Source organism: Empidonax traillii, unplaced genomic scaffold (assembly GCF_003031625.1).
Source record: "Empidonax traillii isolate 1590-97213 ecotype Southwest subspecies unplaced genomic scaffold, ASM303162v1 scaffold349:size579689, whole genome shotgun sequence".
Classification (NCBI taxonomy): domain Eukaryota; kingdom Metazoa; phylum Chordata; class Aves; order Passeriformes; family Tyrannidae; genus Empidonax; species Empidonax traillii.
The window spans coordinates 134582-161987 of NW_020955542.1; the positions used below are offsets into that span (position 1 = coordinate 134582).

General features: G+C 46.0%; 1 protein-coding gene across 2 annotated transcripts in view; it reads left to right on the forward strand.

Moving 5' to 3' along the window:
- The first annotated feature begins 4886 nt into the window (after window positions 1-4886).
- Window positions 4887-27406, forward strand: part of CCDC85C (coiled-coil domain containing 85C) — a 110720-nt gene continuing 88200 nt past the window's right edge. For both annotated transcript variants that reach the window (XM_027892394.1, XM_027892395.1), the window contains exon 1: window positions 4887-6036. In XM_027892394.1, the coding sequence (XP_027748195.1) occupies window positions 5325-6036 (712 nt within the window). In that variant the 5' untranslated portion in view covers window positions 4887-5324. The remainder of the gene's footprint in view (window positions 6037-27406) is intronic.

The window sequence follows — 27406 nt, forward strand, 5'->3', positions numbered from 1 at the left end:
TTGAACACAGCTCTTTGTGGAAATGTTTAGAGGCTACTGCTTATGTCTTTTGGAGGACCTGCTGTTATGGCAAGGCAAAGAGTTTGCTGGTCACAACCATAATTCTCCGAATATCCTAAAATCTTTGAAACAAGCTGATGCATTTTAAAATTTTGCTAGCAGTTTCAGGGCACAGAAGAAAAAGGCTTTGTGGACACAAGATGAAATCCTCCACTAAAACATACCATTTTCATAAGGAGAGTGAATGAACTGGATGGCCCAGCTATATTGCCAGAAGCCAGCATTAAGGAGTGCTTCATAATCTTCCAAGAGACTGCGTTTTCCTCATTGCTCAGCCAGATGGGCAAATGGAGGCATGAAGGCTTTTCACAGGAAGGCTCAGCTGATCTGGGAAAAGAAGGAAGAATGATGCATGACAGTTCTTCAGGTAGCTGCTACCTGGAAAAGTGTTCTGCCTGAAAATACTGCTTAATCAGGGTGGAAGCGAGGTGCCTGTCTTGAATGCAGAGATTTGGAGCACTGCACATTTTTTGTTATTGCACAGCTTTGTCTCACAAAGGAGAGCTCCCACTGTCACAATCTGAATGCTCTATTTCAAAACATTAATCAAGGATTAGTCCTTGGTTCTGATTTATGAGAAAGCACCAATGCCACAGAGGATTTATAACCCATGTAAATGATTCATGGAGTATGTGTTCTACGAGATGGGTCCCTAGCGCATGTAAACTGGAGCGTGGTCTTGATCCAGAGGCAGCCGTGTGTGTTTCCTAGGCTGCCTTGGAAAACCAAGGACCTGGGAGAGTCTCACTGGGATTAATCCTGCCCCTCTGCCCACTCCCACACCTGATGAGTGGGCTTTGGGAGAGTCACCCCTCTCCGGGGAAGTGGGAGAAGCGGCAGCACAGCCCTGAGCTGTGGTGGTGTCTTCTGTAATACTGATGTATCCCTGTAGAGGGAATGCTTTGGTAAGACTTCAATGAGACTGTGTATTGCTGTGTTCTATCAGGGACCAAATTCATTTTTTTGTGCATCACCTGCTGAGTTCAGGAGTTAACAGCAAGAATATTTTACCCAGTAGGTTGTTGTGCTATTTTTCTAAAATTCTTATCTTGCTATAATTCACTTTAGAATTTTATCCCTGACTGAAGAGGGGGTGAAACGTCCATCTGATTCAATGCGAGGGATAGGCTTTGATGCTGTCTTACATGAGCATCAAAAACTTAAGATAACATGCATATTAAAAGTGTTTTTCACTGGAAGCTTGCAGAAGGCCCCATGGCCAGATGTAACAAGAGGGAATCCATAGCGTGTTGTTTACCAACTGCTCCTACACTTCAGCTAAATTGGCACGAGGAACTTATTCTGAACAACTCTGGGAAACGGGGTTTGTACGCTGAAACTAAAACCACAAACCCATCAAAAATACCCCAATGTTATGTATTATTTGTGTTGATTAAAAATCTGCTTTGCAACACTGGGTTTGTTATTGATCATAAAAGCTGCACTGACCTAGTCCTTTCCCTCCAAGCTATCAAAGCATTTAAACACCTATCTCAACCCAGCCCCCAGTTCCACTGTGCCCATAGATCTCCTGGGCCACAGACCCTTTCTGATATCTCTGCTTTAGCACTGCTGCCTTGCTTTTTCCAAGATGAAGGGATTTTTCTCTACTGCAGTGTAAGGCTCACCTTGAAGGGAAGATAAAGGAGCAGTACAGGTGATCATACATAGTATCCATGTGACTCAGGTCACATTCACTAAAACTCACCCCATCCTGCTCTCTTCATTGCTAGTAGAGGAGTCTTTCATGGGTTACTCATCAGGACCAGGCACCATCTGGACACCAGGCAGCTTCAATGCCACCTCCTGAGCATAGAGGCCTCTGGATGCCCAAACACAGCAGGTCACCATGCTTCAACAGCCACCTGGGCACCAGATGGACAGCAAACCCCTTGTGGACGGCATCAGGGTGGATCTGTGGTGTTAACATTTCTGAAAGCACAGATATACCCACTGAATACTGAAAACAAGTCTTAATCATCACAGGGACTTCCTCTGTGGATATTAATAATCTCCTCACTTCCTCTGAGGAGCCCCCCTGTCTGCTGGGCTCAGTCTCTGCAGAAGCATCAATAATGCTCAAGCTTTGAAAGGTTTCACCTAGGAAAGACAGCTTTTCTTGGGAAATTGATGAAGCAAACATCAGGCAGGCCCAGTAATAAACTGCCCAGGCTGGGCACCGCCACGGTGTAGCATCATCTGTGTCTGTGATGCAGATGCTGGAGTCTTCCCTCCCTTTTTGACTTCAGTCAATGATGAACAATTGCTCTGTAGTGTCCCCCTGCTTTGCTCCTCCTTCTCCTGGCCACCAGCCAGGGACCTGGTAGTCAGATCAGTGCTTGGGAGGGTCTGGGAGAAGCACTTTCGACTTCCTGTGGGGAAGGATGTGATTAAAACCTTGTAAATAAAAGGCTTGGCTCAAAAAATGCCTGGGTGCCTTATAGACACAATGTAGCCACAAGCTGTGGCTCGGGCTGGTGAGAAGCAGGAGATGGGACACAGCCTGATCCCAAGCCACGCTGGCCATGGCCTGTCTGAGACGTGTCAGAGGGGTCCCATACCCCAGAAGCAGTGACCTCTCGGCATGGACACCTGTTCCATGTCCCAAGGGCTGACCCTGCTGCTGAGATGGCAGCCTCAGGAGAGCCTGACCAGCCATGGCCAGGACTGAACCTTCTGCAGAGCTGTCACTCAGATGGGAACCCAGGTCCGAGCACAGTTCTGGTCCTGGGTGGCCCCTGATTTATCTGCTCAGAGTGATTGCCTGTGAAGGAAGACAGCAGGCCTCACCAGTGGCTGTACAATGTGATTCCCTCCTTTCTAGGGAATTACCCCAGTGTGTGTTTGTGCTAGGGGAAGACTGCCCTCTTCACATCTTCATGTCTGTGCAGTGTGTTACCAGGAATCCACCACCTGCAAATTCCATGTGAAGTGAACTAGTCTCCATGCTCTGTCCTAAGCTCCTCTTACCCTCTTGATAATAATGGGATAGCTTCCTCAGGAGAAAAGGGACTACAGTGCCTACAGATGGCATGAACCGCCCCAGGAGCAGAGCAGCTCTGCTGTTTTACTTCAGTAGGGAACAGGCAGTTGTTTTAGTTTGCCCAGGGTATATCTGGGCTCAGAAATCCAGGAACTGAGGCTTGTGCAGAAAAACATGAAGAAACTGCAGTTTTACCGACTGAGACTGAGGAAGACAACACCTAAAGGCAGAAGTTGCAATCCTCCCTCCCTCTCTGCTCCAATGTTCCCTCTATGCACAGGCCATATGCTCTGCATCCCACGCTCTGGCATCGGATTTGATGTTTCTTTATAGCTAGAGGGTGTCTTGACCAGCTTTCTAGTGGTCAGAAACCCTGAGGTTACGCTGGATTAACCCTAGAGTCAAACCATTTACTCAGGTTCCTCAGGAACACAAAGCTGGCAATTCCCTGGGGCTTTTTAAGGACTCATGCTGTGACCTGGTGCATCTTTAATTTTCACAGTGTGATACTGGCCAAAAAGCAGCCCACAGAGAGATAGCATAGACCAAGGAAAAGTGCATTAGACTGAAATTCACGGGATGTGATGCAAAGATATAGGAAATCTGCCCACGTGTTGTCTAGGAAATTCACTTTATGAACTTTTCATACCCTTTACTAGGTTCTGTCCAATGTGTGCAGAAGGGATGCTGGCACGCGGGCTTCCTCGCAGAAGGAACACCAGAAGCTGGGCAGATTTTACCGAGGAATAAGCATTATCTGCGTCTTAGGGCAGTTTCCTCCCGCACTACTGAGGTCTAAAGGAATATGCCACTCCCGGGAGCAGAGAGGCGGCAGGGATCCTGGAGCCGACTCCTTCAACCTGCCGATGCAGGAAGGACCCGAGGACAAAGGCGGCCGCCCCAGGGGGCGGTCGGGCAGACGGGCAGGGAGGCGCGGGGCCGGGCCCCGGTGACAAAGCCCTGAGCGGGAGGCGGCGGCAGCGGAGATGCTCCGGGAGATCCCGCTCCGCTCCCGCGGCTCCGGGTCCCTCCCCGCGTCTGGACAGAGCGGGACCGGGGCCGCTTCGGCGCCGCTTCCCCGGGCCGCCCGGCGGGCGCGTTTTCCTGCCTGTCCAACCCCACCCTTTCCCAGGATGAGGTTCTCTCCGGTAGCTTTCGTTAAAAAAAAACCGTGAAAAAACCAACAAAAACAAACAAACAAACAAAAAAAGGCAAGGAGCAGAGTGGAAGATACGGGGGGCGGCGCAGCGGTGAGCCGGGGCGGGCAGGGCACGGCAGGGCACGGCGGGGCGGGCGGAGGGAGCGGCCCCGTCCCTTTGTACCTGCCGTTCGAAGGCGCCAGGCGGCCCCGCATTGGCTGCGGCGGCCGAGGCTCCGGTAACCCGAGCTGGGGCGGGCGCGGCGCACCGGGCCCGGCCAGCGCCCAGCCCGGCAGCCAAGGGGGCGGCTCGGATCGTCTTGGCCAAGCTCGGCTCCCTCCGCTCCGCCGCCAGCAGCCGGCTCTCCTTCCCCGCCGCTCGGCTCGGCTCGGCTGGGGCAGGGCCGCACCGCCCTGCCCGGCAGGAGGTGGGACCAAGCCCCGGCGCGGCCGCCCGCCTCCGCCTCCCTCGCTTGCTCGCTCGCTCTCTCCCTCCCTCCCGAGGGCTGAGCCATTCCGGGAAGGCGCCGGCTCCCCCACCGGTCCTCGGCAGCGCCGCACCGGCATCGGCCGCCACCGCGCCGGGCTCGGCCCCACATCGCCGCGGGGCTGCGGGCGAGCGGCGGCGGCGGCGGCGGGGGCGCCGTGCTCGGTCCCCTCGGCGGGGAGCGGCGGGAGCGGCGCGGGGGGGGAACGGGAGGACAAGTGGACGGAGCGCCCGGGAACGGGGGGGCGGCCGCCGCGTAGTTGTTTTGCCCAGGGTAAGTTGACCGATCCCTGCGGAGGCTTCGCTTGGAGCGGGCAGCGCTTGGCTCCCGGATAACCTGTCGCCCCCAGGCCCCGGAGCAGGGGGGGCGCCTTTTTTTTTTTTTCCTCCCCCCCAACCTCCTTTGGTTTGTGGTTTCTTTTTATCATTATTATTATATTATTATTATTATTATTATTATTATGGGGTCTATGGGGGAGCAGAATTTCCAGTCCGGCGTTGCTCCTCTTACATGTCCAAAGCTCAACGGAGAACTATAATATTTCTTCCCTGAGATGCTGCAGTGAATTTTAGTTCCAGGAAATCAAGCGAAAGAAATAATCCGAATAACCCCAACCATTTGTTACCCAGTGAGAGCAAACGCAGGCTAGGCACAGATGATGGCAAAAAATTCCTTGGAAGGGTCTAAAGAAGACCTGAGCAAAATTTCAGAAGAGGAGATGCTGAGATGGAGCAAGGAAGAGCTGGTGAAAAGACTAAGGAAAGTGGAGAATGAAAAGATGAACTTAATGGTGGAACACGGCAACTTGATGAAAGACGTGAACCGGCGGCTGCAGCTTCACCTGCACGAGATCCGCGGGCTGAAGGAGGTGAATCAGAAGTTGCAGGACGACAACCAGGAGCTGCGGGAGCTCTGCTGCTTCTTGGACGACGACCGGCAAAAAGGCAAGAAGCTGTCAAGGGAATGGCAGCGCTTCGGGAGGCACACGGCCAGCGTGATGTGGAAGGAGGTGGGCATGTACCAGCAGAAGCTGAAGGACCTGGAGGCGAGGCAGGAGACCCTCCTGCGGGAGAACGTGGAGCTGAAGGAGATGGTGCTGATGCTGGACGAGGAGCGGAGCGGGGCCGGCTCGCGGAGCTCCATCGACAGCCAGGCCAGCCTGACCAACCTCAACGGCGGCTCGGCCACCAGGGACGTGGGGGACGGGAGCAGCACCTCCAGCACGGGCAGCGCGGGCAGCCCCGACCACCATCACCACCACCTCCACCACCACAAGGCCGGCGACAGCAAGGCCGGGGCCATGCGGAGGTCTATGGATGACCTGTCCGCGCCCCTTCACCACCGGAGCATCCCGAACGGCCTCAATGGTGAGCCCCTGCCCCCCTTCCCCCCGCTCTGCTGGCTCGGCGCCCCTTCCCCCTGCGTGTCCGGTCCCCCTTGGCGGCGGGGAGAGGGACTCCGGGAAGGAGGGGTCCTTGCCATTCCCAACCCTACCCATCCTTGGTGACCTCTTTAGCAGCCCCGGGGGCCGGGGAGGGGCACCTGTGAGGGGGATGGGGTGTGGTGGTGCCCCTTGACTGGTGTTATCAATGTCCCGGGTTGAGGGTTGAAGCCTCTTTTATCTGCAGGGTTGCTGTTTTGTTTTGTTTGTTTGTTTTGCGTTTCTTTTTTGACAAAAACCAGCATGAGTTTTCAGGGTTAAATAAACACTTATTGTGTTTCCACTCTTCCTGCTCTCTCTCCCCTTTTAAATATTTTTGTTTATTTTTGGCTTGTTTGTTTGCTAGTTTGATAACATTGATAAAGAGCCTGGGATGAGCTTTTGGAAGCATCTGATGAAAGTGCCAGTCTGTCCCACAGAGCATCATCACCTGTTAGCTCCACGGGCTCTTAGGGCAGGCTGGCTGTGATGTGCTTAGCAGTTGTAGAGAGGTGCAACTGTGGCTCTCCTCCAGCTCCGCTTCAGAAAGAGGAGTTTTGTTTGTAGAGAAGAGATTGCTCTTGAAGGGACGCTGTACTCACAATTTTGTTCAGGCTCGTTGTCATTAAAGTTAGAAACAAACTCCACAGTGAAATCGTGCCAAACCTCCTCTGGAAGTTCATAGTCAAGCAAAGTTTCTCCTGTTGTGTAATAGTCATCAGGCATTAAAGTGATAATATTGGAATGTCTTTAAAATGGAGATTTTTTTTTCTCTTTTGAAACCAACAAGACCAAATACTTGACTTCTAGAAGGAGTAATTTGTCCAAGAGGGTTGAATAGGAATCAATCCAGGCACCAACCTAATAAATTCTTGAATATAAGACTCCTTTTAATGTTCTTAAACCTCTTGTCCAACCACAGAGGACTGTTTTGTGATTGGGGTGCCTTTTCCCTTCTCTAAGCGCGGAGAGGGGGATGAAGCCCCAGAGGTTGGCTCTGATTGATGTCAGCAGTGGATATGTTTACCAGATAACCATGCTTTCAGCTCCCAGAGCTTTTGCCGGTCTATTTTTTTTTCTTTTTTTTTGGTGATTTATGTTAAGTCTTTATGTCCCAAGAGATCTGAGGGCATGCTGGGTTGATCAACTCAGTTCACAAGTAATGTGTTCATCCATGAATTTGCTGTTTGTGGTCCTGTTGCTGCAGCTCTATGTCTCAACTCACAGCTGGAGACATTCTGACCACCTCGCACAGCAGTCAGGGATTGCCGGTTTCAAGGGTGATCCAGTCACCAGATGGTGCAGGGTACAGCAAGCATCTTTAAATGTTTGGCGTGGAATTTGTTTAATCTCTCTGTTCTAGTGCTGTGTAAATCAGAAGTATCTGGTTTGTAAATCTACAGATAGCTTCTGCTTATGACGTGACTTGATTTTATTTTCCTAAAGCATTGCTCTCCACAGAGGCAACGTGGAGAACACATGGCAGTTATTGAATGTGTTATTACTGTTTTGGGACAGAAGGGCTTCACAGTTCTGGTTTGTGAACCTTAGACCATGTCCGTTTTAGGTATTGATAGCTGACTGGGACAAAGCTAGTTGAATTAATCTGGTAACCCAGGGCTCTTGAGTACACGAGGCATCACCACAGCCTCAGAGCTGTCCCTTAAACCCGGGGTGAGGACTGTGAACCCCATCTGGAATTCAAAGTCATCCCTGTCTGCACAAAGAGGAAAGTGTCTACTTGCACAGCTCGGTCCTCACTGCCCTTCTCAAACACTGTGTGTGGGACTGTGCCCAGCAGTATCATTTGGAGGGGACTGAGAGCCCAGTCTCATGTCCTACCCTATGTAGGGTAAGTGTAGGGAGAGATGTCAGAGCATCTGCACGTGCGTATTTCCGTGCTTGCCTTTGCACCCCTTCTCATCTCCTGTATCGGAAGAAGGAATAAGGGCTCGAGAATTTCAGACATGACCTTAGCTTTTAGTGACTTCTCATTCTGGGATTCCTGTGGAAGGTGGTCTCTGTGGGAAGTACCGAAACTCTTTTCCTGAGAACCTGTGCAGCTTCATTTCTGAGGGTGCAACGGATATGATCAGCACTTTTAAAGCTAATAATCCTTGTAAAGATGCAGACAAGCCTGATCTCTCCACTTAGGTAGTGAAGCTGTAAAATGACTTGAATAGTTGTCATTCTCAGATAGCATCGGTATTCAGCAAGGCCATTTCCCTGGCTGTGCCTTTGGAAATGCCTCTCAATACATATGCAAATGCAGGGCTTATCAGGCCCCTTTTTTGACTGACAGCAAGTGGTCTGGGAGGGGTGCTTGCCTGGGACCAAGCAACGATTCTGTTAAGCCTATAACAATGTGAAGGAGCAGGCCAGGAGCAAATGAACGTGGAAAACAACCTCGATGCGTCAGGTGGGTGGTGTAGCTGTCGAGAAGCAGCCCTGGTCCTGTCCCTGCCATCTGTGAGTGCAACCTAGATCTCAGCCTTTTTGTACTCTTTTGCTGGTGATTTTTTTTTTCCTTCAGGCATAAAGCCGAAGGAAGGCAGAGGAAAAATGGACTTTCATTTTTAGATTGTAAACTTGGGTCTGGTTTGTTGTTGTCTCGTCTTTCTTTCAAGCACTGGAGAACTAACCGGTGCGTAAAGCAGACACTGCCCGGCCAGATCAGCTAATACCAAAATAAACAATCCCGTGTATTTTCTTAGGGACAGGAGGTGGATCGGAAAGGGACACAGGGCTTAATTTAGCATCTGTAGTAAGAACAGAGTAGGAGCCTTGGACGGCTGGTGGGAGCAAGGTTGCTACTCGTGAGCTGCTTGCTAGAGCACTTTTGCTTATGGAAAAGCTGGAAAGTCCTGAAATCGGAAGCTGGAAAGTCCAGAACTGTGCTGCCACTACTAGTAGTATTTGCTGAGCTTCACTTAGTGCTTTTCTGGAGGAGTCAGGAGTATGGTGGCTGTCACAACACTCCTAGGAAGGTTGCTTTTTAGTGAAGTCTTAGTGAGCAAAGGTGTGTTAAATGTTTCTCATTTTCTCTTCAGCAGTCCTTTGGAAGTGAGTTGTTAAACCAGGGCTTGATTTATTGGCCCCAGTGACCCACCTCAGTGTGAGGTGATGAACTCTAGATTTGAAGGGAAATTCAGTATAAATGGTATAAGTCTAAAAAACAGAACCAACCCAACTGGTGATCCACCTTCGCTTCACTTTTCTGAAGCCTATTTACTTTATAAATTGGATTTTGGAAGCTGATGATTAGTTATTCACTCAGGGAAGATAAGATAATAAGTATAACATAGTGTGAAAATGGCTAATATTAGAGGACGCATGTAATCTTATGTAGCTCTGGATATTCTGCTGAGAGCCAAGAGGAAGTCTGCTTGATCTGAAAGTAAGTAGTATGTCCATTCTCTGTGTGTGCTGGGACCTGGGCTGTGGGACTGGGGCATCTCCAAGCTGTGTGATGGGAACTGGCCAGTTGCATGTGTATTGGTATGCCACAGTTCTCCTAAACCTACCCACAGATCTAGGACAAAAATTGAGGCACAGTCACTGTGTGTGCTTATGAGTGCTTTGGCTTTCCTTTATGTGCATGGTGTGAGTCTGTGTGCATGCAGTCTTTCTGCCCATCCAGCTTTAGACAGCCCTGTTGAGAGGACTGCCTGGTTCCTGACAGAATTAGGTTTAAAAAAAATAAAAAAAAAAATAATAATTAGAAAAAAACCCCCACCAGCCACATTAGGTGATATTACCATGACCTGGGGGAAGAAAAAAGCCCTCAGGTACCATAGGATATGTCTCTGGACTATGAGGTATGTGGGAACATTGGGAGGAGTGACTCAAAGCTCCCTGAGGCCAGGGCAAGGGCTTCCACTGGTTTTAGCCTTATCTAGAACTGACTGGGACAACTGTTTATCCATCTGCAAGCCTGGAGGCATACAGACTGGCTAACTAGTGATGTGCCTGGGACAAAATCCTGTGCATTCAAGCTTTAGTTTTATATTTTATATTTCAACTGAATTTTATCATTAGATCTTCTGAAACTCTTTGCTCTGGGTTCACAAAATGGACTGGGTGGTTTTCAGTGTATCTGACTTTATTCAAGTTGGATGAAATGTTAATGCTCTTTTTTAAAACAGCTTTTTTGTTCATTGTTTTATTTTGTTTCTGTAAATTATTAAAAACATCAACACTTAAAAAGTGGTCAGAGAAGCCTGGAAGGAATCTGTGGGTACAAGCAGAGAGCTTGTAGTAGTAGGTAGGGACATTAATCTATGGCCTCTTGCTACTGTCTTCTCCAGTGAAAGAAGAACAGCCTCTCTGGGTGAGGGGGTGGGAAGATCTCTATTTCTATTGATTCCCACTTGTAAATGTCCACATATTTACCTAGAGGGTATGATGTATTGCAGTTAAAATGGTGGCAAAGAGAAATGGCTGTTCCCCCCTGTGGGTTGGTATTGATCGACCATGCAGCTATCCTGTACTTATTTCTCCTCTTCTTCTCACACCCTTTCAGCCAAAATACTTTGTTTTTATTAGTGTATTAAGAATCAATATACATACTATTTACTGTGATGTATTAATGAGGCCTTTGAGATGAGAAGATGCAGGGGTAGAAGCGAAGGGTTCTCCAGTATAGATTTTAAGATCTGTATTCCCTTTGGCTTCCTTTATTGGCCACGTGGAGAAAAGCACTTTGGTGTCATGATTTATGTCAGCTATGTCTGCTTTAAAGAGAGAAGAACTGCATGCTAGTCGTGCTCTTTCTCTCTGGTGCTGAGAAGGAATCCTGGCCAGCTCGTACATAAAGCTAAAGTCTAAAGTCAGATGAGATTAGTCCTATTACAGATGTTGTGGTGACCATTGCTCACTCTTCCAGTACAGCTGTGCTAGCTCTGGGAAACGACAGGAAAGCACCTTTCTCAGCAGCATTCAGATGTCACCCCCCTTACATTCAGATGTCACCTCCTCACACTGTGTGGGCACAGCAGCCTGCATCAGAGAAAGTCCTGTTCTCTGTCAGGAGGCCTCTCAGAGCTTGGTGGCTCCTGCCAAGCTGAAGCAGATGTTTGTCTACTTGACCAGTTATTATCTTTCCTATATCAAGAACACTCTGAACATTGCTTTAATTTCTTTTTTTAATACTACCATATTTAACCTGTTTTTATTTTTGGTGCTGTAGGCTGCTACATACAGATTCCTTGTGATTAAGCCAGGAAATCTGCCCTGGGACGGTACACTAGATAGATGTAAGACCTCTGTAGAAACACCGATTTCCATCTCTGCTGTAAGTTCAATGAATTCTGCTAATTGACTTATCAGTGCTGAGGTTTCAAACATGAAGAGTACAGCTTGAGTTTCTTGTAGCCAGTGGTCATTGGCCACTCATTCAAAGGACTTCTGTAGAGAGCTTCACATGAGGCAACTTTTTCATTGCCTGCTCCTGCCATCTTGTTAGGGCACTGCCTGTGTGCCAGCCTGCTTGGCTCTCAAACTTCAGCGTAACTGGTGTCCCTGAAAACAAGGCTCAGGATGTTTAAACTAAAATTGGGCCATATCTGGGAATATATTCTCCATGGTAGTGTGTTCTAATTTTATTTTCCTCTTTCAATTTTCTATGGAGATATCTTGTTCTCAGCTCTCCTGTCGAAGGAAAAAGTATTGATTAAAAGACAATTTTCTATGGGCCTTTGATAGAATTATCCATTTACTCTTGTCAAGAGCAATCAAAATAAGGGAAGTAAACTGTGTTGGTTACATGTAAATGATTTGGTCCTCTGGAGGCATTTCATCAAATAAAGCTGAGGATCAAATTAAATGGTGATCTAATTAAGTGGCGGGCATGGCAACCCAAAATGCAGCCCTGGCAGGTATTACACTCGATGTCTGTGTGGAGATGAGGGCTATGAATACCAACACTAACACAAGTATTGCCTCTGAAAGCTGAAGGGTTAATGCTTTTGTGGAGACAAAGCTGACCACATTTATGCAACCTGAGTTATACTGGAAGCCCACCCTGGGAGGCACTGAGCTTTTTATCTGCTCCAGTGGCTGTGGACTTGCTTGCACCTGACACAGACCTATCCATGGCAAGGTCCGCTGACGTTGTTCCCTCAGGCTGCCCTTGTGGCATCCTTCTGTACTGGGGCTGCCCTTTGGAGATGCTCTGGGAGCAGCAGGATGGACAGTGGCTGATCTCACTGGTAGGTGAGATGGAGGTGAGGTGCTTAAACTGGCAAAAATTTCTGGTATGTGTCAGGTGTGGAGTTAGGCAAATGAAAAAATCTAAGGTCATTTAAAATACAGTTAAAATGCTTGATCTCAGAAGGCTGAAGTTCTTTCCACGATCACACCTAGGTCTTAATGCATCCCACTGCAAAACACAAGACATTGCTCGCCTGGAACAGGGAAGGTTTGGGGACTGCACATCCAGTTTTCCTGCGAATTAGCTGCAACTGGCTGGGTTTGCTTCTGCATTCTGTATTTTTAACCTGACTTTTTGTCTGCCAGCCAGAATTCATCCTGCCCTGTCGCCAAATGTCATCATCCCCTTGTGGTTAACTTGCTGCAATTCATGAAACACTTGGCTGCCATAAATAGTTATGTGCAGAGGTTCCTCCGCACGCGGAGCGGGCAGAAATGCGCAGGCAGCGCTGCTAGGCACTCGCACACGAACATGTCCACCAAGAGAAAGTTGACCCACTTCTGCAAATAGATAACTCCTGGCAGAAAAAGTAACACTGTCTCAGAGAATCTATCTTTCCCTTGCCTACTGAATTGTGAAGCAAAAAGCAAGCCAGCTCCATCTTCTGAATTAGCAGTGATGTGAGCACAGTACTCCCCATTGAAACCAGAGTGTGTAAATCAGCCCTTGATCTGAGGAGGGCTTAAAATGGCCACAATTCGTTTGTGATTTTTTTTTTCTCGATATAATGAGTGCTTTTGTTCGTGAATTAGGTGCATGGAGTTCAGGACTCAGCTGCTCTTAGGCATTAGGAAACATTTATCACCATGGCAATTGAGGGCTGCTGTACAGGTTATTTTGAACACTTTTCTCGTGACTCACGTCTGGGCCGAGACCATTTATAACAGGTTACTTTAGCCTCTGTGCATACGCTTCCTTATATATACCCTTCCTTCCCTTAAATTTGCTTCTCTCAGGAAGCTCATTGCTTGTACTGACTTATGTCTCCAAGCAGTGGTGGTGGTGCCAGGTGTTCACCTTGCTCAGAGACTCTGCTATAAAGGGTCTTTGTGACAGATCCTCCTTGTGTAGTAGATTACACATTAGTTTCAATTGGATTTGAGACTTCAGAAGATCTTGCAGTGAGATTGAAGCAATCCTAAATCTCATGTGAGTTATTGTCTGCTTGGGATCTCCTGCAGGCTTGTAGGATGGGATGTCTCCTGTTTGCCTGGGGTGGCTGTGGTGGGAGGGCTGTCTGTAGTAGAGGGAGCACCGTCAGTGAGTGTCAGGCTTATGGCATCAGGGCTTTGGCCAGCTGTGAACTGCAGTCGCAGGGGTGACACGCTAGCTGTCTTCTGTGGTTGTGTCAACCCCGTCTCTCTGGCAGAATTAGTCCAATCAAAGCTGGAGTGCTCTGAAAAGCCCTTCAGACTTTGCTCCATCCCCCAGCTCTGTGCAGTGACAACGAGGACTGCATGCTGCTGCCTTTCCCACCATTTCACCCCCAAACTCCTCTCCTGCTGGGGTTTCATTTGTGTACAAGAAAGTCAGTGGTGTTTGAATGCCTGTGGGAGATGGAAGATGAAGTGTGTGGAGCAAATGGATGGAGCAGGGCTCAGTCTAGGAAGCAAGAGGAGATACTTTGCTGCTGTTTCAAACCGTCTCCAGGGCAGTAAGATGCTCCAGGGCTGCCTATGCTTGGGGAGTTTAGCAGCCACGTCTGACCTGCCCCTGCCTTCCCAGGACACTGGAACAATACCCTGCCTTGCTGAGGGCCCTGCTCTGGTGTGGCAGGGAGAGCTGCAGAGCAGGTGTCTCTCTGTCCCTATGCTGCAGAAGACCCATGGAAAGTAGAGCGGTAAAACCAAACCATTGTTTCAGAAACTAAGAGAAAGTAAGCCTTACAGCATTTCCAGTCCCCAAAGCTTAATATTTCTATGGAAACCAATGCAGGAGGAGGCTTACTGTCAGTCTCTGATCTAGTGGGGTTGACTAGATTTAAAAAATGTCTGTTCTTCCCCACATCTTCCATCCTGGATCATCTGAAGACAGGTTGCTGCGTATCACAAATGCAAGATTCCTGATCTCTGACTCTTGGTTAAGCACTAAGCAATCTCTGGAGGGTTGGCATCTATCTTTCATCTGCAGTTTTTTCCTTGCTAAAGTACATTTCATTCAATCTATGACACTTATTGATAATGCCTTGTCCTATAAATGCCACTCCTGTGACACTGTGCTCCTTGAAGGATGGCTGTGACTTTGTATCAGCCTGTGGACTGTTCAGTGGTGCGGTACATCCTAGTGCCCAGTAAGTTACTGTGGAACGCTGTTGGACTTGAATGAGATTAAGACGTGGACTCTTTACACTTGCTTTGGTATTTTTTTCAAAGGAGATCCATGATGTCTTTAATCTCCAACAATGGGCATAATCTGGCCTGTTTCGGTAATAGTCTGCTTGATTTTTGTGTTGCCAGAGGACTACCACTGGTTATATACATGCAGCAATTTACCTCCCACCCCGTTTTTCTCTTTAGTAGGATCTAATAGAAAAGGTTCCAGGACAACCTACATAAAAATCCACTGTTTTGTGCCAGAGTAGTGTTGTCAGACACTAGCAGAGTATCAGTACTAAAAAATAACTAATTTCAGTTGATGCTGAATCTTTTCCAATTCCTAACAAAGGTGTTAAGGAAATCTTATTTTTATGTACAGTCTTAACTATTGTGATGCACAATATTCTTTTGTTTTCCTGGTTTTCTTATCTCCCTTATTGGGATTTGGAGTCTCATATTTATCTATTTCCCAGCAGCTGAATATAACTTTGATCTATGCTTTGGATCTGCAGAGCTTTTAATCCCTTTCCACTGAGTTAAAAGCTTGTTTCCTGTTGAATGTGATACGTAGTTATAGGTTATATGATCTTCACCAGCGGCTCCTGCATTGCTCAGGGATGGCATATTGTGAAAAACTCTGATAAAATGTTCCCTTGTTCATTTTCCTGATTGCAGCTGAAACCCAGCATGGGAGTGAGTCACTTGTTCAGTCCTGGTCAGGCTGCTGATACACCTGTCCTTTGCTGTTACAAGTACCCATGTACTTGCTTGCTTTATTTCAATTATTCATTCATTTCTTTGTGATGTTTATTTTTGAAGCTACAAACCAGTTGGGTATTTCAGCCAGTGCAGCAGCCTTTCTGTCTTCCAGTTCTGATAGCATTTACAGTGAGTTTTTTTTTCCATCCTCTTAGCACCTTTTAAAAGACAGGGATCAATTTTTAAAGCCTCTGTGTTTATTCCCCCTTGATGTCCTGAAACATGATAATATATGCCTTATTTGTGGAGATCTCCTCTTCTGGAGTGGCTGCAGTTTCCACCTCAGGAACAATAATGATATCTGCAACTCAGTCCTCCAGGCCATGTGGATGTAGCAGCACGTGTGAGACGGTATTCAACTGTCTTCTGGAAGTTGTTCTTTTTGAGTTTTTGGTGTAGCTGTCTGCTTCTGGATTCTGAGCAGTTTATTTGAAAGTCTCCCATGCTTGTCTCCTGGCCTCTTGTAACAAAATGCAGTCCTCTTTTTATTGCGTCAGTTAAGGCTGTATTGTTTTAGGTGTAATCTTTAGAATAAGAAAAGGATGGATGGTTCTGCAGGTTAGAGCACTGAACTGGGACTCAGATTTGGAGTGCTTTCTCATTGTTACATGGATTTCTGATGTAATGTTAGCTAGATTATGTGATCTGTGGTTCTCTTTTTATACAACCAGGATAATATATTTCCTTTGTCCTCTCCAAGTTTCTTGTGGTTCATTGGGTCATTCATAACATGCTTATACAATGCTCAACAGAATTAGACCCTTACCTCAAATGAGGTCTCTAACCATTGCTATGATACCAGTGATAACAAGCAGCACAGGTTTTGAGTTATACTGAACTAGCAAGGAAAGAGAAGCCTTTATAGTAACTCCACACATTTCTAATTCCCAGTTTTGGGGTTGCTTCAACTCTTGTTTCAGCTTTACTGGGATAAAGCATTTTACATGTTGGGTTGCTTCTCCCTGTATTGTATATACTTCTTTGGACCATTGGATGATGAGGTATGAACTGTCTTCAGCCAACTGTAAAAAACAGAAACTTGTCAAATAACAATTCCCCCAAATGAGAAGACAAAGAGCAAAATTAGATAAAGAGCAGTGTTTGCTTCTCCACAGATACAGACAAGTGCAGAAAGGTGCAGCTGTCACAGCAACAGGTTACCTCGATATATTTCAGAGATTGTGCACAGCATTTATTGTTATTTCAGCTCATCCCATCTATGTTGCCCAATTGAATATTGTATTATATATGTGTATTTGAAATGCTGTTTCTCTGTGAGCCTAGTGCAGTTTTGGCAGAGGTGAAGAATCACAGCTGTGAAGCTGAGGGGTCCTTCTTGCCATGTTGCTCCTCATGTCACTGAAAAGCAGTGGTGTCTTTGCCATAATTGCTGAAGATACCCTTCCCCTTTCCAATTAGATTCTTACCTGATCCCTTGGTTGCTCTATTTCTGATGCCGACAATTTGGTAACTCCTAATGAACGCTGACTGAAAAGTCATTGGAGTCACTCTTGGGTGTGAACCCAGAGTTTCTTAACCACAGGGGCTTTTATTTTCATTTGTGTGGTGGAATTGGTAGGGAGGATCTTTTGTCAGCGTATCACTGACGCTTTAGGAGGGTGACAAGACTGCAGTAACTCTTCCTAGGCAATTATGTATGAAAGGTTGTCAGTATGAGTAGTATGGGAAGTTAAAAGCCTTAATTTTCATTTGGAATTGAAGCCCTAATGACTTTCCACTCCCACAGCTCATAAAGGCCTTGTTTCAGCCTCAAGTTGACCAAGAAAAAAAAAAGGGAGGAGGGCTTTTTTATTGCAGACTTTTTTTGTGAAGGATTTTTATGAAAAAGCAGATTTATGAGTCACTGTTCTTTGTCTAAAAGATAATTACTGGAGTAAGAACCTCAGAAAAGTGACATTTTATGACTTCGCCACTAGCCACTCAGTGTGAGCTTTCGCTTTCTCTCTTTTCAGTTAGCAAAATTAAACAATATCTCAGTTTGAAAGGACTAATTATATTCTTGCGTGTTATTTGCCTTATACACTAAATATTTTTTCTGTGTAAAGCTAAACAGCAGAGAAGGGAAGAGAAAGGATCACCCCAAATGAGTGCTGCCTAATTATTTAAAATGATGAGTGTAGATGCTATGGGGTTAAGTGGATTGTTGTATTCAGTCACATCCATCACTCACAGCATAGTAAGGAAGAGAAACTGGATCACACAAATCCTTTCTTTAACCCCAGTAACATAATTAAGTTCCTCTGGAAATTTGTTCTTTGAAAACACAGTCCTCTAAAACATTGGTGTTGTTTAATCTGTGCTTAAATGTAAAACTATGTGTTTATCCAATTCTGTGTGCCTTGTTTTTTTGTTTGGTTGGTTTTTTTTCCCTAGAAGTAAAAGTAGCATTTTGGAACTCAATAGCATCTTCTCCCTAATGCAAATGAGAGCTGAGGGCAGGAGTGTGGGTAGAGGTGACACGTGCAGGTCACAGTCTCTGTAGCAGCAGATCAAGAACTTGCACAATGGCAAGTGGTCCAGAGCATTTTTGGGGAGCCACCTGGGATACCTGAAGGGCATCTTCTGTTCAGAGGACAGGTGCTCAGCATTTTCAGAGTATTAAGTATTCTGAGAGTGATTCAGACTGCTCTTGGAAAGGCTGAGGTGACTAGCTAATTTTCTTGGCCATGGGGCTGTATTCTTGAGAAGGTGTCGCTCCAGAGCTGTAAATGCCCTCAGTGTGTAATAGCATAGGTCCAACAAGTTTTCTGATTCCTCAGCTGTGGAACAAGTCTGCTCAGAGGCCTGCAAGATGAGGAATGGATCATGTAAACAGCAATTGATACAGTTGTTGGAAAGACCTCTATTTTTCCTTTCAGCCTGCTACAGCATCTTGGCCAGGCTGGACAGAGTAGGTTTCCGATGGAAGATCTGCTGTCCTATCCTTCATTCTACCTTATTTGGATAAAAATTACAGGTCTCTCATTTTTAAATTTTTTTTTTTTATTTGGCAGTTCAAAGTGAAGCAAGCAAAATATTTTTGAGAAGGGCTTGGAACTGCCCCTGTAAAAAAATGTTGTCTAAATACTGAAACTCCCTGACTGTGTTGTGTTCAAAGATGGTGATATTTGAATTTGACCTTTTCTTAAAGGTGAGATTTCATATCTGGATTCAAACCAAAATTGTGTCAAACAAAAAGGGACAGAGTTCTGCTGAAAACAACAGAAGAGAGAGCAACAACAGCTGTAGAGCTGGAGGGGAGGGCTGGGCAGCACAGAGTGTGTGATCTGCCATGGGGAGCCATGGAGGTGCTTACATCCTGGGGCTGCTGCAGGAGGGTAGAGAGCAAGAGTGTAGTGGGGGTAGAACTTCTGTCAAGCTGAGAGGAAGCTCCCGTGCAGCCCTTGTGCTGAGCTGGGGGGGGAAGTATTCTCACAGTGGGAGTGGGCAGCAAGAGGTGCCTGCCTAGCTCAGGATGGAGTTGGAGACCACTGCAAAGGGATATGGCAGCAGCCTGAAGGAGGAGATGGAGTAAATCAGTCCAGAAATGTGGTTTGAGAACTAGCTGTTATTTTTAACAGCCGATTTCGTTGAACTGGGTTGAACTCCCTCCAGCTCAGCATTGATGATGGTGCCTGGAGCTATAAAGATTGTATTTTGATCAGCAAGTCAAAAGCAAGTCTACCACTAGTTATGAATACATTTTTAGAATTACAAGTGAAGGAGATCTCAGAATAATAATGGGCAGAAAAAGTTGCCTGAAGGAACCGGTTTCCTCGATAAATGCTGGAAGAGGTGTAGAGCTGAACTTTGCACTCCTTCCCATATCAGCTTTTTTAAAATGTGCAAACAGATCAAGAATCTGAGTTTTGAACCTGCTAAAATCCTGAGTAGACATAATGCAATATGGCAGGAAAACCAATAATGATAGAGTTTTGAAGATACAAATGAAATGGTTCAGTTGTAGATATGTGGGATATATGAGGGGAAAAAGAAGGGCATGTGTGTCCTGTGCTGTCTATCGTTGACCCAGTTGGTTATTCAATGATGAATTCTGATCTGTATGTTTTGAATGACAGATCTGGGTTCTGAAGTGCTTATGATTAGATTAAGACAGTGTAGTAAACCTTAATGGTGCATGAAAAGCTACTGCTGGATTTGCAGTAATACGTACTTTTCTGCCTTAGAACAGCATGAATAATACTTTATGGTTGTATAACTCCTTCCAGACAAGGAGTCTAGGAGTGCTTTGTAAACACTAATGAGTTTGGCCTCATAGCATATTTATAAGTCTGAGAAGTAACATTATTCCCCTTTTTTTATAGTTTGGATGTTGACTAGCCTAAGTGTGCAAAGAGCAGGCAGCAGAGCTGTCATGTGCCTACCCTCAGTCCTGGGCCTTATCTGCAGGACTTGGTAGGCTTCCTAAGTGTGTCTGAGGCATGCTCAGAAATTTACTGCAGATTCATTCCAGCAAAAGGGTTATTTTTTTTTGCAAATCTCTGTGTGTCCTTTGTAAAGTGTAAAGCATTGTAATTATCTGATGATAATTTCTTGCTCGCCTTTTTGTTCTACGGCACCAGAGATCGAAACTAATCCTCTACTGGAATGAAATCAGTTTGGGCATTATGAATATCGTTTCCTTGCCCAGAACAAAGAGACTTAGCTGGAGTGAATGCAAACTTCTGTTATCTTTACATAGGAGTTGCAGGTGGGTAAGGAATGTGAGGTCAGCAGGATTGGGAGCAGATAATTGCCCATGTCAAAGGGCAGTGAGAGTGATGCCTGTGAAAAACGCCTTGCAAAGTAGGTGGGATTAGGCACTGCAATGGGCATACACAGATTTTTCCTTAGCAGCTTCTTCAGATGTTCATCCAGAATGTCTGCTTTATTTGTACAGATTTATGTAGTAGGATATTCTGCAATGTGAGCATCGAGTGGATTGTAGATAAATTTTGTAAATATTTTGTGTGTGTTTGGTGGCAACTACTGAAAAGACAGTTCTAGAGGGAGAAGTCTCTCTTTAGTTGTAGGATAAGCATACACAAATAGACATTTCACACACTGCTTTCACATTCCTGACCTGAAAAACTGCTTCCAAATTGCAGTGCTTTTTCAAGGACTGAGAGACCACTGAGGATCCCAACAAAGAGTGTAAAGCTCTAGATGTGGAGGTGATGATCTTCATGATGTGGGTGTTAGAATTAGCAGCATTTCTGGTCTCAGATCTTAGAAACATAGAATAGTCTGGGTTGGAAGGGACCTTTAGAGGTCATCTAGTCCAACCCCTCTGCGATGAGCTTCAACCAGATCAGGTTGCGCAAAGCTTTGTCCAAGCTGACCTTGAATGTTTCCAGAAGTGGGGCATCCACCACTTCTTTGGGCAACCTGTGCCAGTGTTTCACCCTTTCATTGTAAAAAATGTCTTCCTTAGATCTAATCTAAATCTGCCCTCTTTTAGTTTAAAACCATTATCATTATCCCTTGTTGTATCAGAACAGGAGCTACTAAAAATGTTGTCTCCATCTGTCTTATAAGCCCTCTTTAAGTACTGGAAGGCTGCAATAAGGTCTCCCAGGAGCCTTCTCTTCTCCAGGCTGAACAACCCCAACTGTCTCGGCCTTACCTCTTGGAAAGGTGTTCCAGCCCTCTGATCATTTCTGTGTCTCTCCTCTGGACCTGCTCCAGTGAGTCCACATCTTCCCTTTGTGAAATTGCATTCACTGTGTTGCTGCACTTCAGACCTTTGTCTCGCTGAATTAAATGCCATTAAAGCAGTTGCCTGTTCCATATAACTGGGCTGTGTTTTTAGTCTGATTCTGCTATATTATATTAAATGCTATATTGGCATGTGACCTTTTTCCTTATCTGGCTACTTCTGGAACACAGCTTAGCCTTAGCTCTTCAGCACAAGAACAAAAGCTTTTCTGAAATGCTGTTTGCTCATGGCTACAAATAGCAAACTTCAGGTGATTAGCAAGAGGTTTTGGCAAGTCATGCAGATACACGGGGTATTTCAGTGTGTGACGTGGCATCCTTTCAGAGCTGGGGGCAGGAGCGTCCTGTAGAGAGGCTCTTAGTTGACTGTGCAGTGCTTAATCTTTCTAATACACCCTATAATGTGTAGTGGAAGATCTAGATAATGCAAGAAAACAGTTATTTATCTGGGATTAACCTACATAAAACATTTACATTGAGCAGAAACTAGGCCAGAATACCATTCAGTCTGATGAGGAGCAGCTGAGGGATCTGGGGTTTTTAGCCTGGAGAAAAGGAGGCTGAGGGAGGACATTATAGCTTTCTACCACTACCTGAAAGTAGGTTGGACTAAGGTGGAGTTTGGTCTTTTCTCCTAAGTAACAAGCAATAGGACCAGACAAAATGGCCTCAAGTTGCACCAGGAGAGGTTTAGATTGGATATTAGGAAAAATTTCTTCACCAAAAGGGTTGTCAGGCATTGGAAAGGCATTTGAGCAGGCTGCCCAGGGAAGTGGTTAAGTCACCATCCCTGGAGGTATTTAAAAGACTGGTAGATGTGGCACTTAGGGACGTGGTTTAGTGGTGGACTTGGCAGTGCTGGGTTAATGGTTGGACTTGATGGTCTTCGAGGGTCTTTTCCAATGCAAATGATTCAATAATTCTGACTATGAATTGCAGTGTGATACAGCTTATGAAGTCAGAGGAGCCTTTGTAGTTCCTTTAGTGAGTGGACTTCGGGCTCTGGATTTTGACTTAGTGAACCCTTTGTACCCCTTGACTTTGGCTTAGTACTACAGTCTGTGTGTATTGGTGTTCTTGTCTTAGTTTAAAAAAGAGAAAAAAAATCAACTTTGGGCCTCCAAGCATGCAAACAAACACATCAGATAAGCAGAGTGCAATTAATATCACATTTGTAACAAACTCTCAGGTTGGCTGGTTATCAGTACCTCCCTATGAAGAACAGCCTGCCTACTTTTCTGAATCCCTGCTCTACTAGTGGTGCACAAGGCATTTTCCTGGTAATTTATTATGGTAGGAGCTACAGAGTGGTAAATAGATTTATACATGTGACATTCTACTGAATGGGAGATTTATACCTGGCTATTCCATTGCTGCTCATTACCATATGATGTTTCATTGAATGCAATTGTATGTATGCCTCTATTCTTTAAACCAGAAAGGTTTCACAATATTACTATCCTCTTCTACTCAGCAGAGCCTCACAAAGAGGCACTTTCCCATGTGACAGATGGGGTTTGTGGGTGGCTTTGTCCCTGGTAGGACTGGATGTGCAAGGAAGGTGGGTTTTGGCTGTTAGCAAGACTTGTATGTTGTGCTGAACGTGTTTCAGAGGTTTTGCTTAACTTTGCCTGAGCTCTCAGACATTTGCACTGCAGAACTGACCTGGTCTTATATGCTATTAGCTGGGAAGACCCTTGTAATTCCTACAGGTCTTGGAGAACATATAGGTCTTTCCTCTTAATGAATTTAGTGTAGCATATTCATTACATCATCTGAAGATCAGAATATTCTCTGACATTAGAAGGATGATTTAGATTTTTGTTAGCTGATATCTTTCACCTAGTTTCTTTGGCACATATTTTACTGTTTGCTACTGTTATATTTTTAATCAGAAAACATTCTCATTAAATCAAAATAATTTCTTTTCCCCTTTGGAAATCAATTCAGTGTAAACTCTTTTTCAAAACTGTGGCTTCTAGCAGGGGGATCTGCTAGGTATTTTATTTAGCATAGAAATTTTGGGAGATACCCTGACTGCACTGAGATCTGTGTCAAAACTTCCCTTCAGTTTGAAAGGACTAGGATTTAACTACTTTTTTTTCTTTTTCTTTTTTTTTTTTTTCCGTTTGCCCATAACTTTTCGTTCCTGGCTACTGCATGTTACATCTTTAATGATTTCACTTCGACGTGGCTTTTAGAAACCACGACCTTTTTTGTCCACGGTCAGGCCCCGTGTTGCTGCACCCTTGTGCTCTGAGACCTCATTCATAAACATCTCTCCAAACGCGGCCCTTTATCCCGTGTCCGGGGATGCGAGAGAATCCCAAACAATAGCGAGGCTGAGACAAAAGCTGGCATTGTGGAGGGGGCGCCAGGGCGGGAGTGCCGAGGGGCCCGGGAGCCTCGCCGGGCTGGGACTATTGTGCCCGTAATTGGATTTCTGCTGGTGGTGGCCAGTCGGTGGGAGCGGGACCCACCGGGACCGGCATGCCCGCTGCAGCAAACCTGGCAGTGATTGGAGGAGGCAGATGACCTTTAAAGTCCGTGTTGTTGAGCGAGACCTAATACGGTACAAATGCACCAGGTTGCAACTTTATTAGTGATTAGACACAGAGATAAGCCTCAGCACATTGCCTAATCTGCAGGGTCTAATTCCAGGCATTGAAGCCAGGGATGCTGATGCAGAGCGAGTGCCTGTTCAGACCGAGCGAGCTGGGGTGACTGCAGACACTGTGGTGGGGAGTTTCTAGATGAGCTGGGTCTGGGACAGGTTCTGATCAGCCCCTGCGGTGGGGAATCTGGGGCAGGGAGGCAGACACTGAAAGTTTGGAGCTGCGGACAGAGTCATGCGATTAGTGACTTTCAAACCCCGCTTAACCACTGCAATGATCCGAAGAGTCTTTGCACTTAGCAAGGACTGCTCATTCCTGACAAAAATAAAGGTGGAGGCAACTGCTCAAAGTGACTTGGAGTATTTAAGGGGGAAACAAACTCTTCCATATTTCAATTTTTCCATCTGAGGCTGTTCCTGGGTGCTCTGGAGCTATTCTGAGTTTTTTTTCATCTTCTTTTAGACTGGACCCTGTGACCCAGGGTTGGATCCAGATGGGTTTGCCTGTGGTGATTGATCCATGCAGGATGTATTAGGTTGTGGCTGAATCCCAGTTATGTGTCTGCATGAATGGTGGTGGAAAATTTTAGAGGTTGCAAGCAAAGATACTCACCATTGGCCAAAGGCTAAGATAGCACAGCAAGTATAATGCTGTGGTATGCTCTGTTATTTGATTTCCTCCAAGGACTGCTTTTTGAGGAGCTTTGGCCTCATGGCATTGCTGCAGAGACCTGCTGCTTGGTGCCATCCCTTAAACACAATGTGGGAGCCTCCAGTTGGATTGTGTTCAGATCTTGGGCTGTGCTACTAATATATGCATGGAACTGTTTGGCAGATTCACTCTGCAAATCCAGACAAGCCCACACAACCCTAACTTGTAAATCCATGGCTTGGAAATCTGCCTCTGAGAGCCACTGCAAACTCTCTTGTCCTGGACACTCTTAGGTGGCATCTGTGTTGTATTCAGACCCACCTAGACAAGTACACAAATGTGGTCTAAGAAACCAACTTGCTAATAGCCATACCCTCTAAACTTTGTTGTTCAGAGGAGCTGGTTTTGCCCTTTATTTGGGCAAACTGGTATTAAAACTAATCCCATCCAATCTCTGCAGTGACAGAGTGACCTATTTCTTTTTAATCTTGTAAAATTATGTTGTTAAAGTTACTGCATCTCACTGCTTTTGTCCCTTGCCTCCAGGCAAAACCCGTTTGGGATTCCTGCTTCTCTAGTTTTTCTCTTAGCCCTCCATAACTGTGTTTTGACTTGTATTTTGGAACACCTGGCTCTGTATTTGGGGCTGAAAAGGGGTGAGAAGCTTTGTGTGCTGTAAGGGAAGTATCGCTGGTCTAACATTTACCCCCAAGAGCTGTCAGGTCACACAAATTGCCTAGAAGAAACCAAAACCTTGTCTCTGTGTTGTTAAATTCATCAGTTTGTTATAGGGGAATTTGGAGATGTTAAGTTCTCTGATTGCTGGTTCAGAACTGGGAAGTGACTTGGCCAAGGCAGAGCTGTAGGTAAGACCTTGGTAGGTCCCAGGTCAGGGTCCTGTCCCTGTTTGTTGGGCTGCTGTGTCAACTTCCTTGTGGGTTTGCATTGTTTTCCCTTTTATCACCTAGCCAGGGCTTGTTTCGCCTCCAGAGTTCTGGAGAAGAGCCACCAACTTCCCATTCTGTTCAAGGCATTAACTAGTCCTCTCCTCTGGCAAAAAAGGTGTCAGTCAGGAGAGGAAGTTTCTGTTGCTTTGAGCAAACGTGGGACTGGACCTGATTTTGTGAAGTTAAAATCTGTGAACAGCGAATGATACAAACTGCATGTCTGGTGCCAGGTAGCATGTCCAGGACATTTGGGCATCTTCCCTGCAGGTGAAAAGTGAGTATTATTCCACCAACCTGGTGTTTCATGCATCACCTTCCCTCAGGACAGGATTAACCTTTTGTCCTGGGGGTGCTTGAAGAAGATGAAGCATGAGCTGAAGTGGGGAGAGGTTGCACAGCCCACACCTTCATGGCTTTTCTGTGTGGGTGATATGTCTGAAGGTTTCCTGGACTGATGCAAATTTTGGCTTTGCATATCTGATTTGTTTTCTGCTTGCACCCAATATAGTTGGAGCATGCTTTGCTCCAGAGCAATGTTACTGCTGCCATAGACTCACTCCTATGCCACGGCTTCTGCTGGAGCTGATTAGAGCAGGACTGCACCTAAAGCCTTAAGAGAAGCCTAAAGCCTTCTGCCTCAGAAGAGGGGAACTTCTTGTTTGTTCTGTTGCCTTAGCAGGTGGTGGTGTAACTCCTTCCCACCCACTTCCTTGGCGGTAAGGACAGCACAAGCAAAAGATATTTGAAATAACTTGTATTTGCCTTGTGAGAGAACATTTGCGTCTGGGAAGGAGGCTTACTGGGCAGTGGGCTCTTCACCACCTGCCAGCACCTCCCTTCTGTGATCTGGCGGAGCTGCCTCTGCTGTGCAGCCCTTACCCACCCGCGGTGTTGGGGGCTCCTGGGCACCGCGGGGATGGGGGAATACTTTGTTCGCTAATCTCCAGACAGTGTGGCCTTAGTTAAATAAATCCATGCCTATAGGCAGCTTTCTGGGGCTCATTATAATACTAATTCAGCTGAATTCCTAATTAGAGACCAGTGGTTTCATGTGGGTATTGGAAGTCGGTGTAACTTTATTAGGGTGCAGGAATCATCCACTGAAAGCTGCTTTGGGGACAGATGCTGAAACAAGATTGGAATCACAAAAAAAGCATGTCTACAGAATAAAACATCTGTTTTAAATGTGTTGTAAAGCTGGTGTATTACTTCAGATCAGCCAGGGTTTGGAATGATTATTTTAGTTGACTTTTTTTGTGTGTAAAGATATCATTAGATGAAGACATACCTGTGCCCCGAAATAGTAGGGTGGGCAGTTTCCAAGCCCAAGTCCAGTGTTACTTCTTTGTGTTACGTGAGAGGACTGCTTCAGGTAATTTGAACTAAGATTAAATGAAAACAGGTTTCAAGAGACCAAGAGAAACCAAAGCCAGCCTTGCCTGACCCTTCAATATCTGTGACGAAATCCAAGCAATATCTGTCTTTGAATATTCAGGTTTAGAGATGTCCAGAACAATCAGAATGATGATTAATTATAGCCCATGTATTTTACTTCTGTGAATTGGAAGAGGTAATCTGTCCACACTGCACCATGTCCTGGTTATGCTGATGATCTCTTCCATTTGTATAGGCTCTTCTGTTTGAAAGGGCTGCATTGGAAGTGTTTAATTCAGGGAGTCTTTGTGCATGTGTTTTTTTGTTGGTGTTGCACTCTATCGTTGCTCTAATGGATCTCTGGAGGGATGTGATACAATAGTTAATGCCAGCTATGCTGTTAAGTAATAGCTCTTTCAGGAAGGAAGTGAAGAATAATTTATGTACAGGAAAACAGGGCAGGTATGCACAGAACAATAAAAATAGATAAGCTGTGATTTCATTAGAGCAGTTGAGCCAAAGGTGGCTTGGGCTCTATGATGCCTGCTGATGCCCTACTGCATGCTGCCAGCAGTGACAGCTCCATGAGCATAGATGGCTGATGGCGGGGGCTCCGGGGGCTTGAACACTCAGGAGGACACAGTGGGGAGTGGGCCAAATCCCCGAGTTGTTCAGCCACTGGAAACTCATGCATCCAGCAGCCCAAATACAGTCAGTGTCCCCGCAG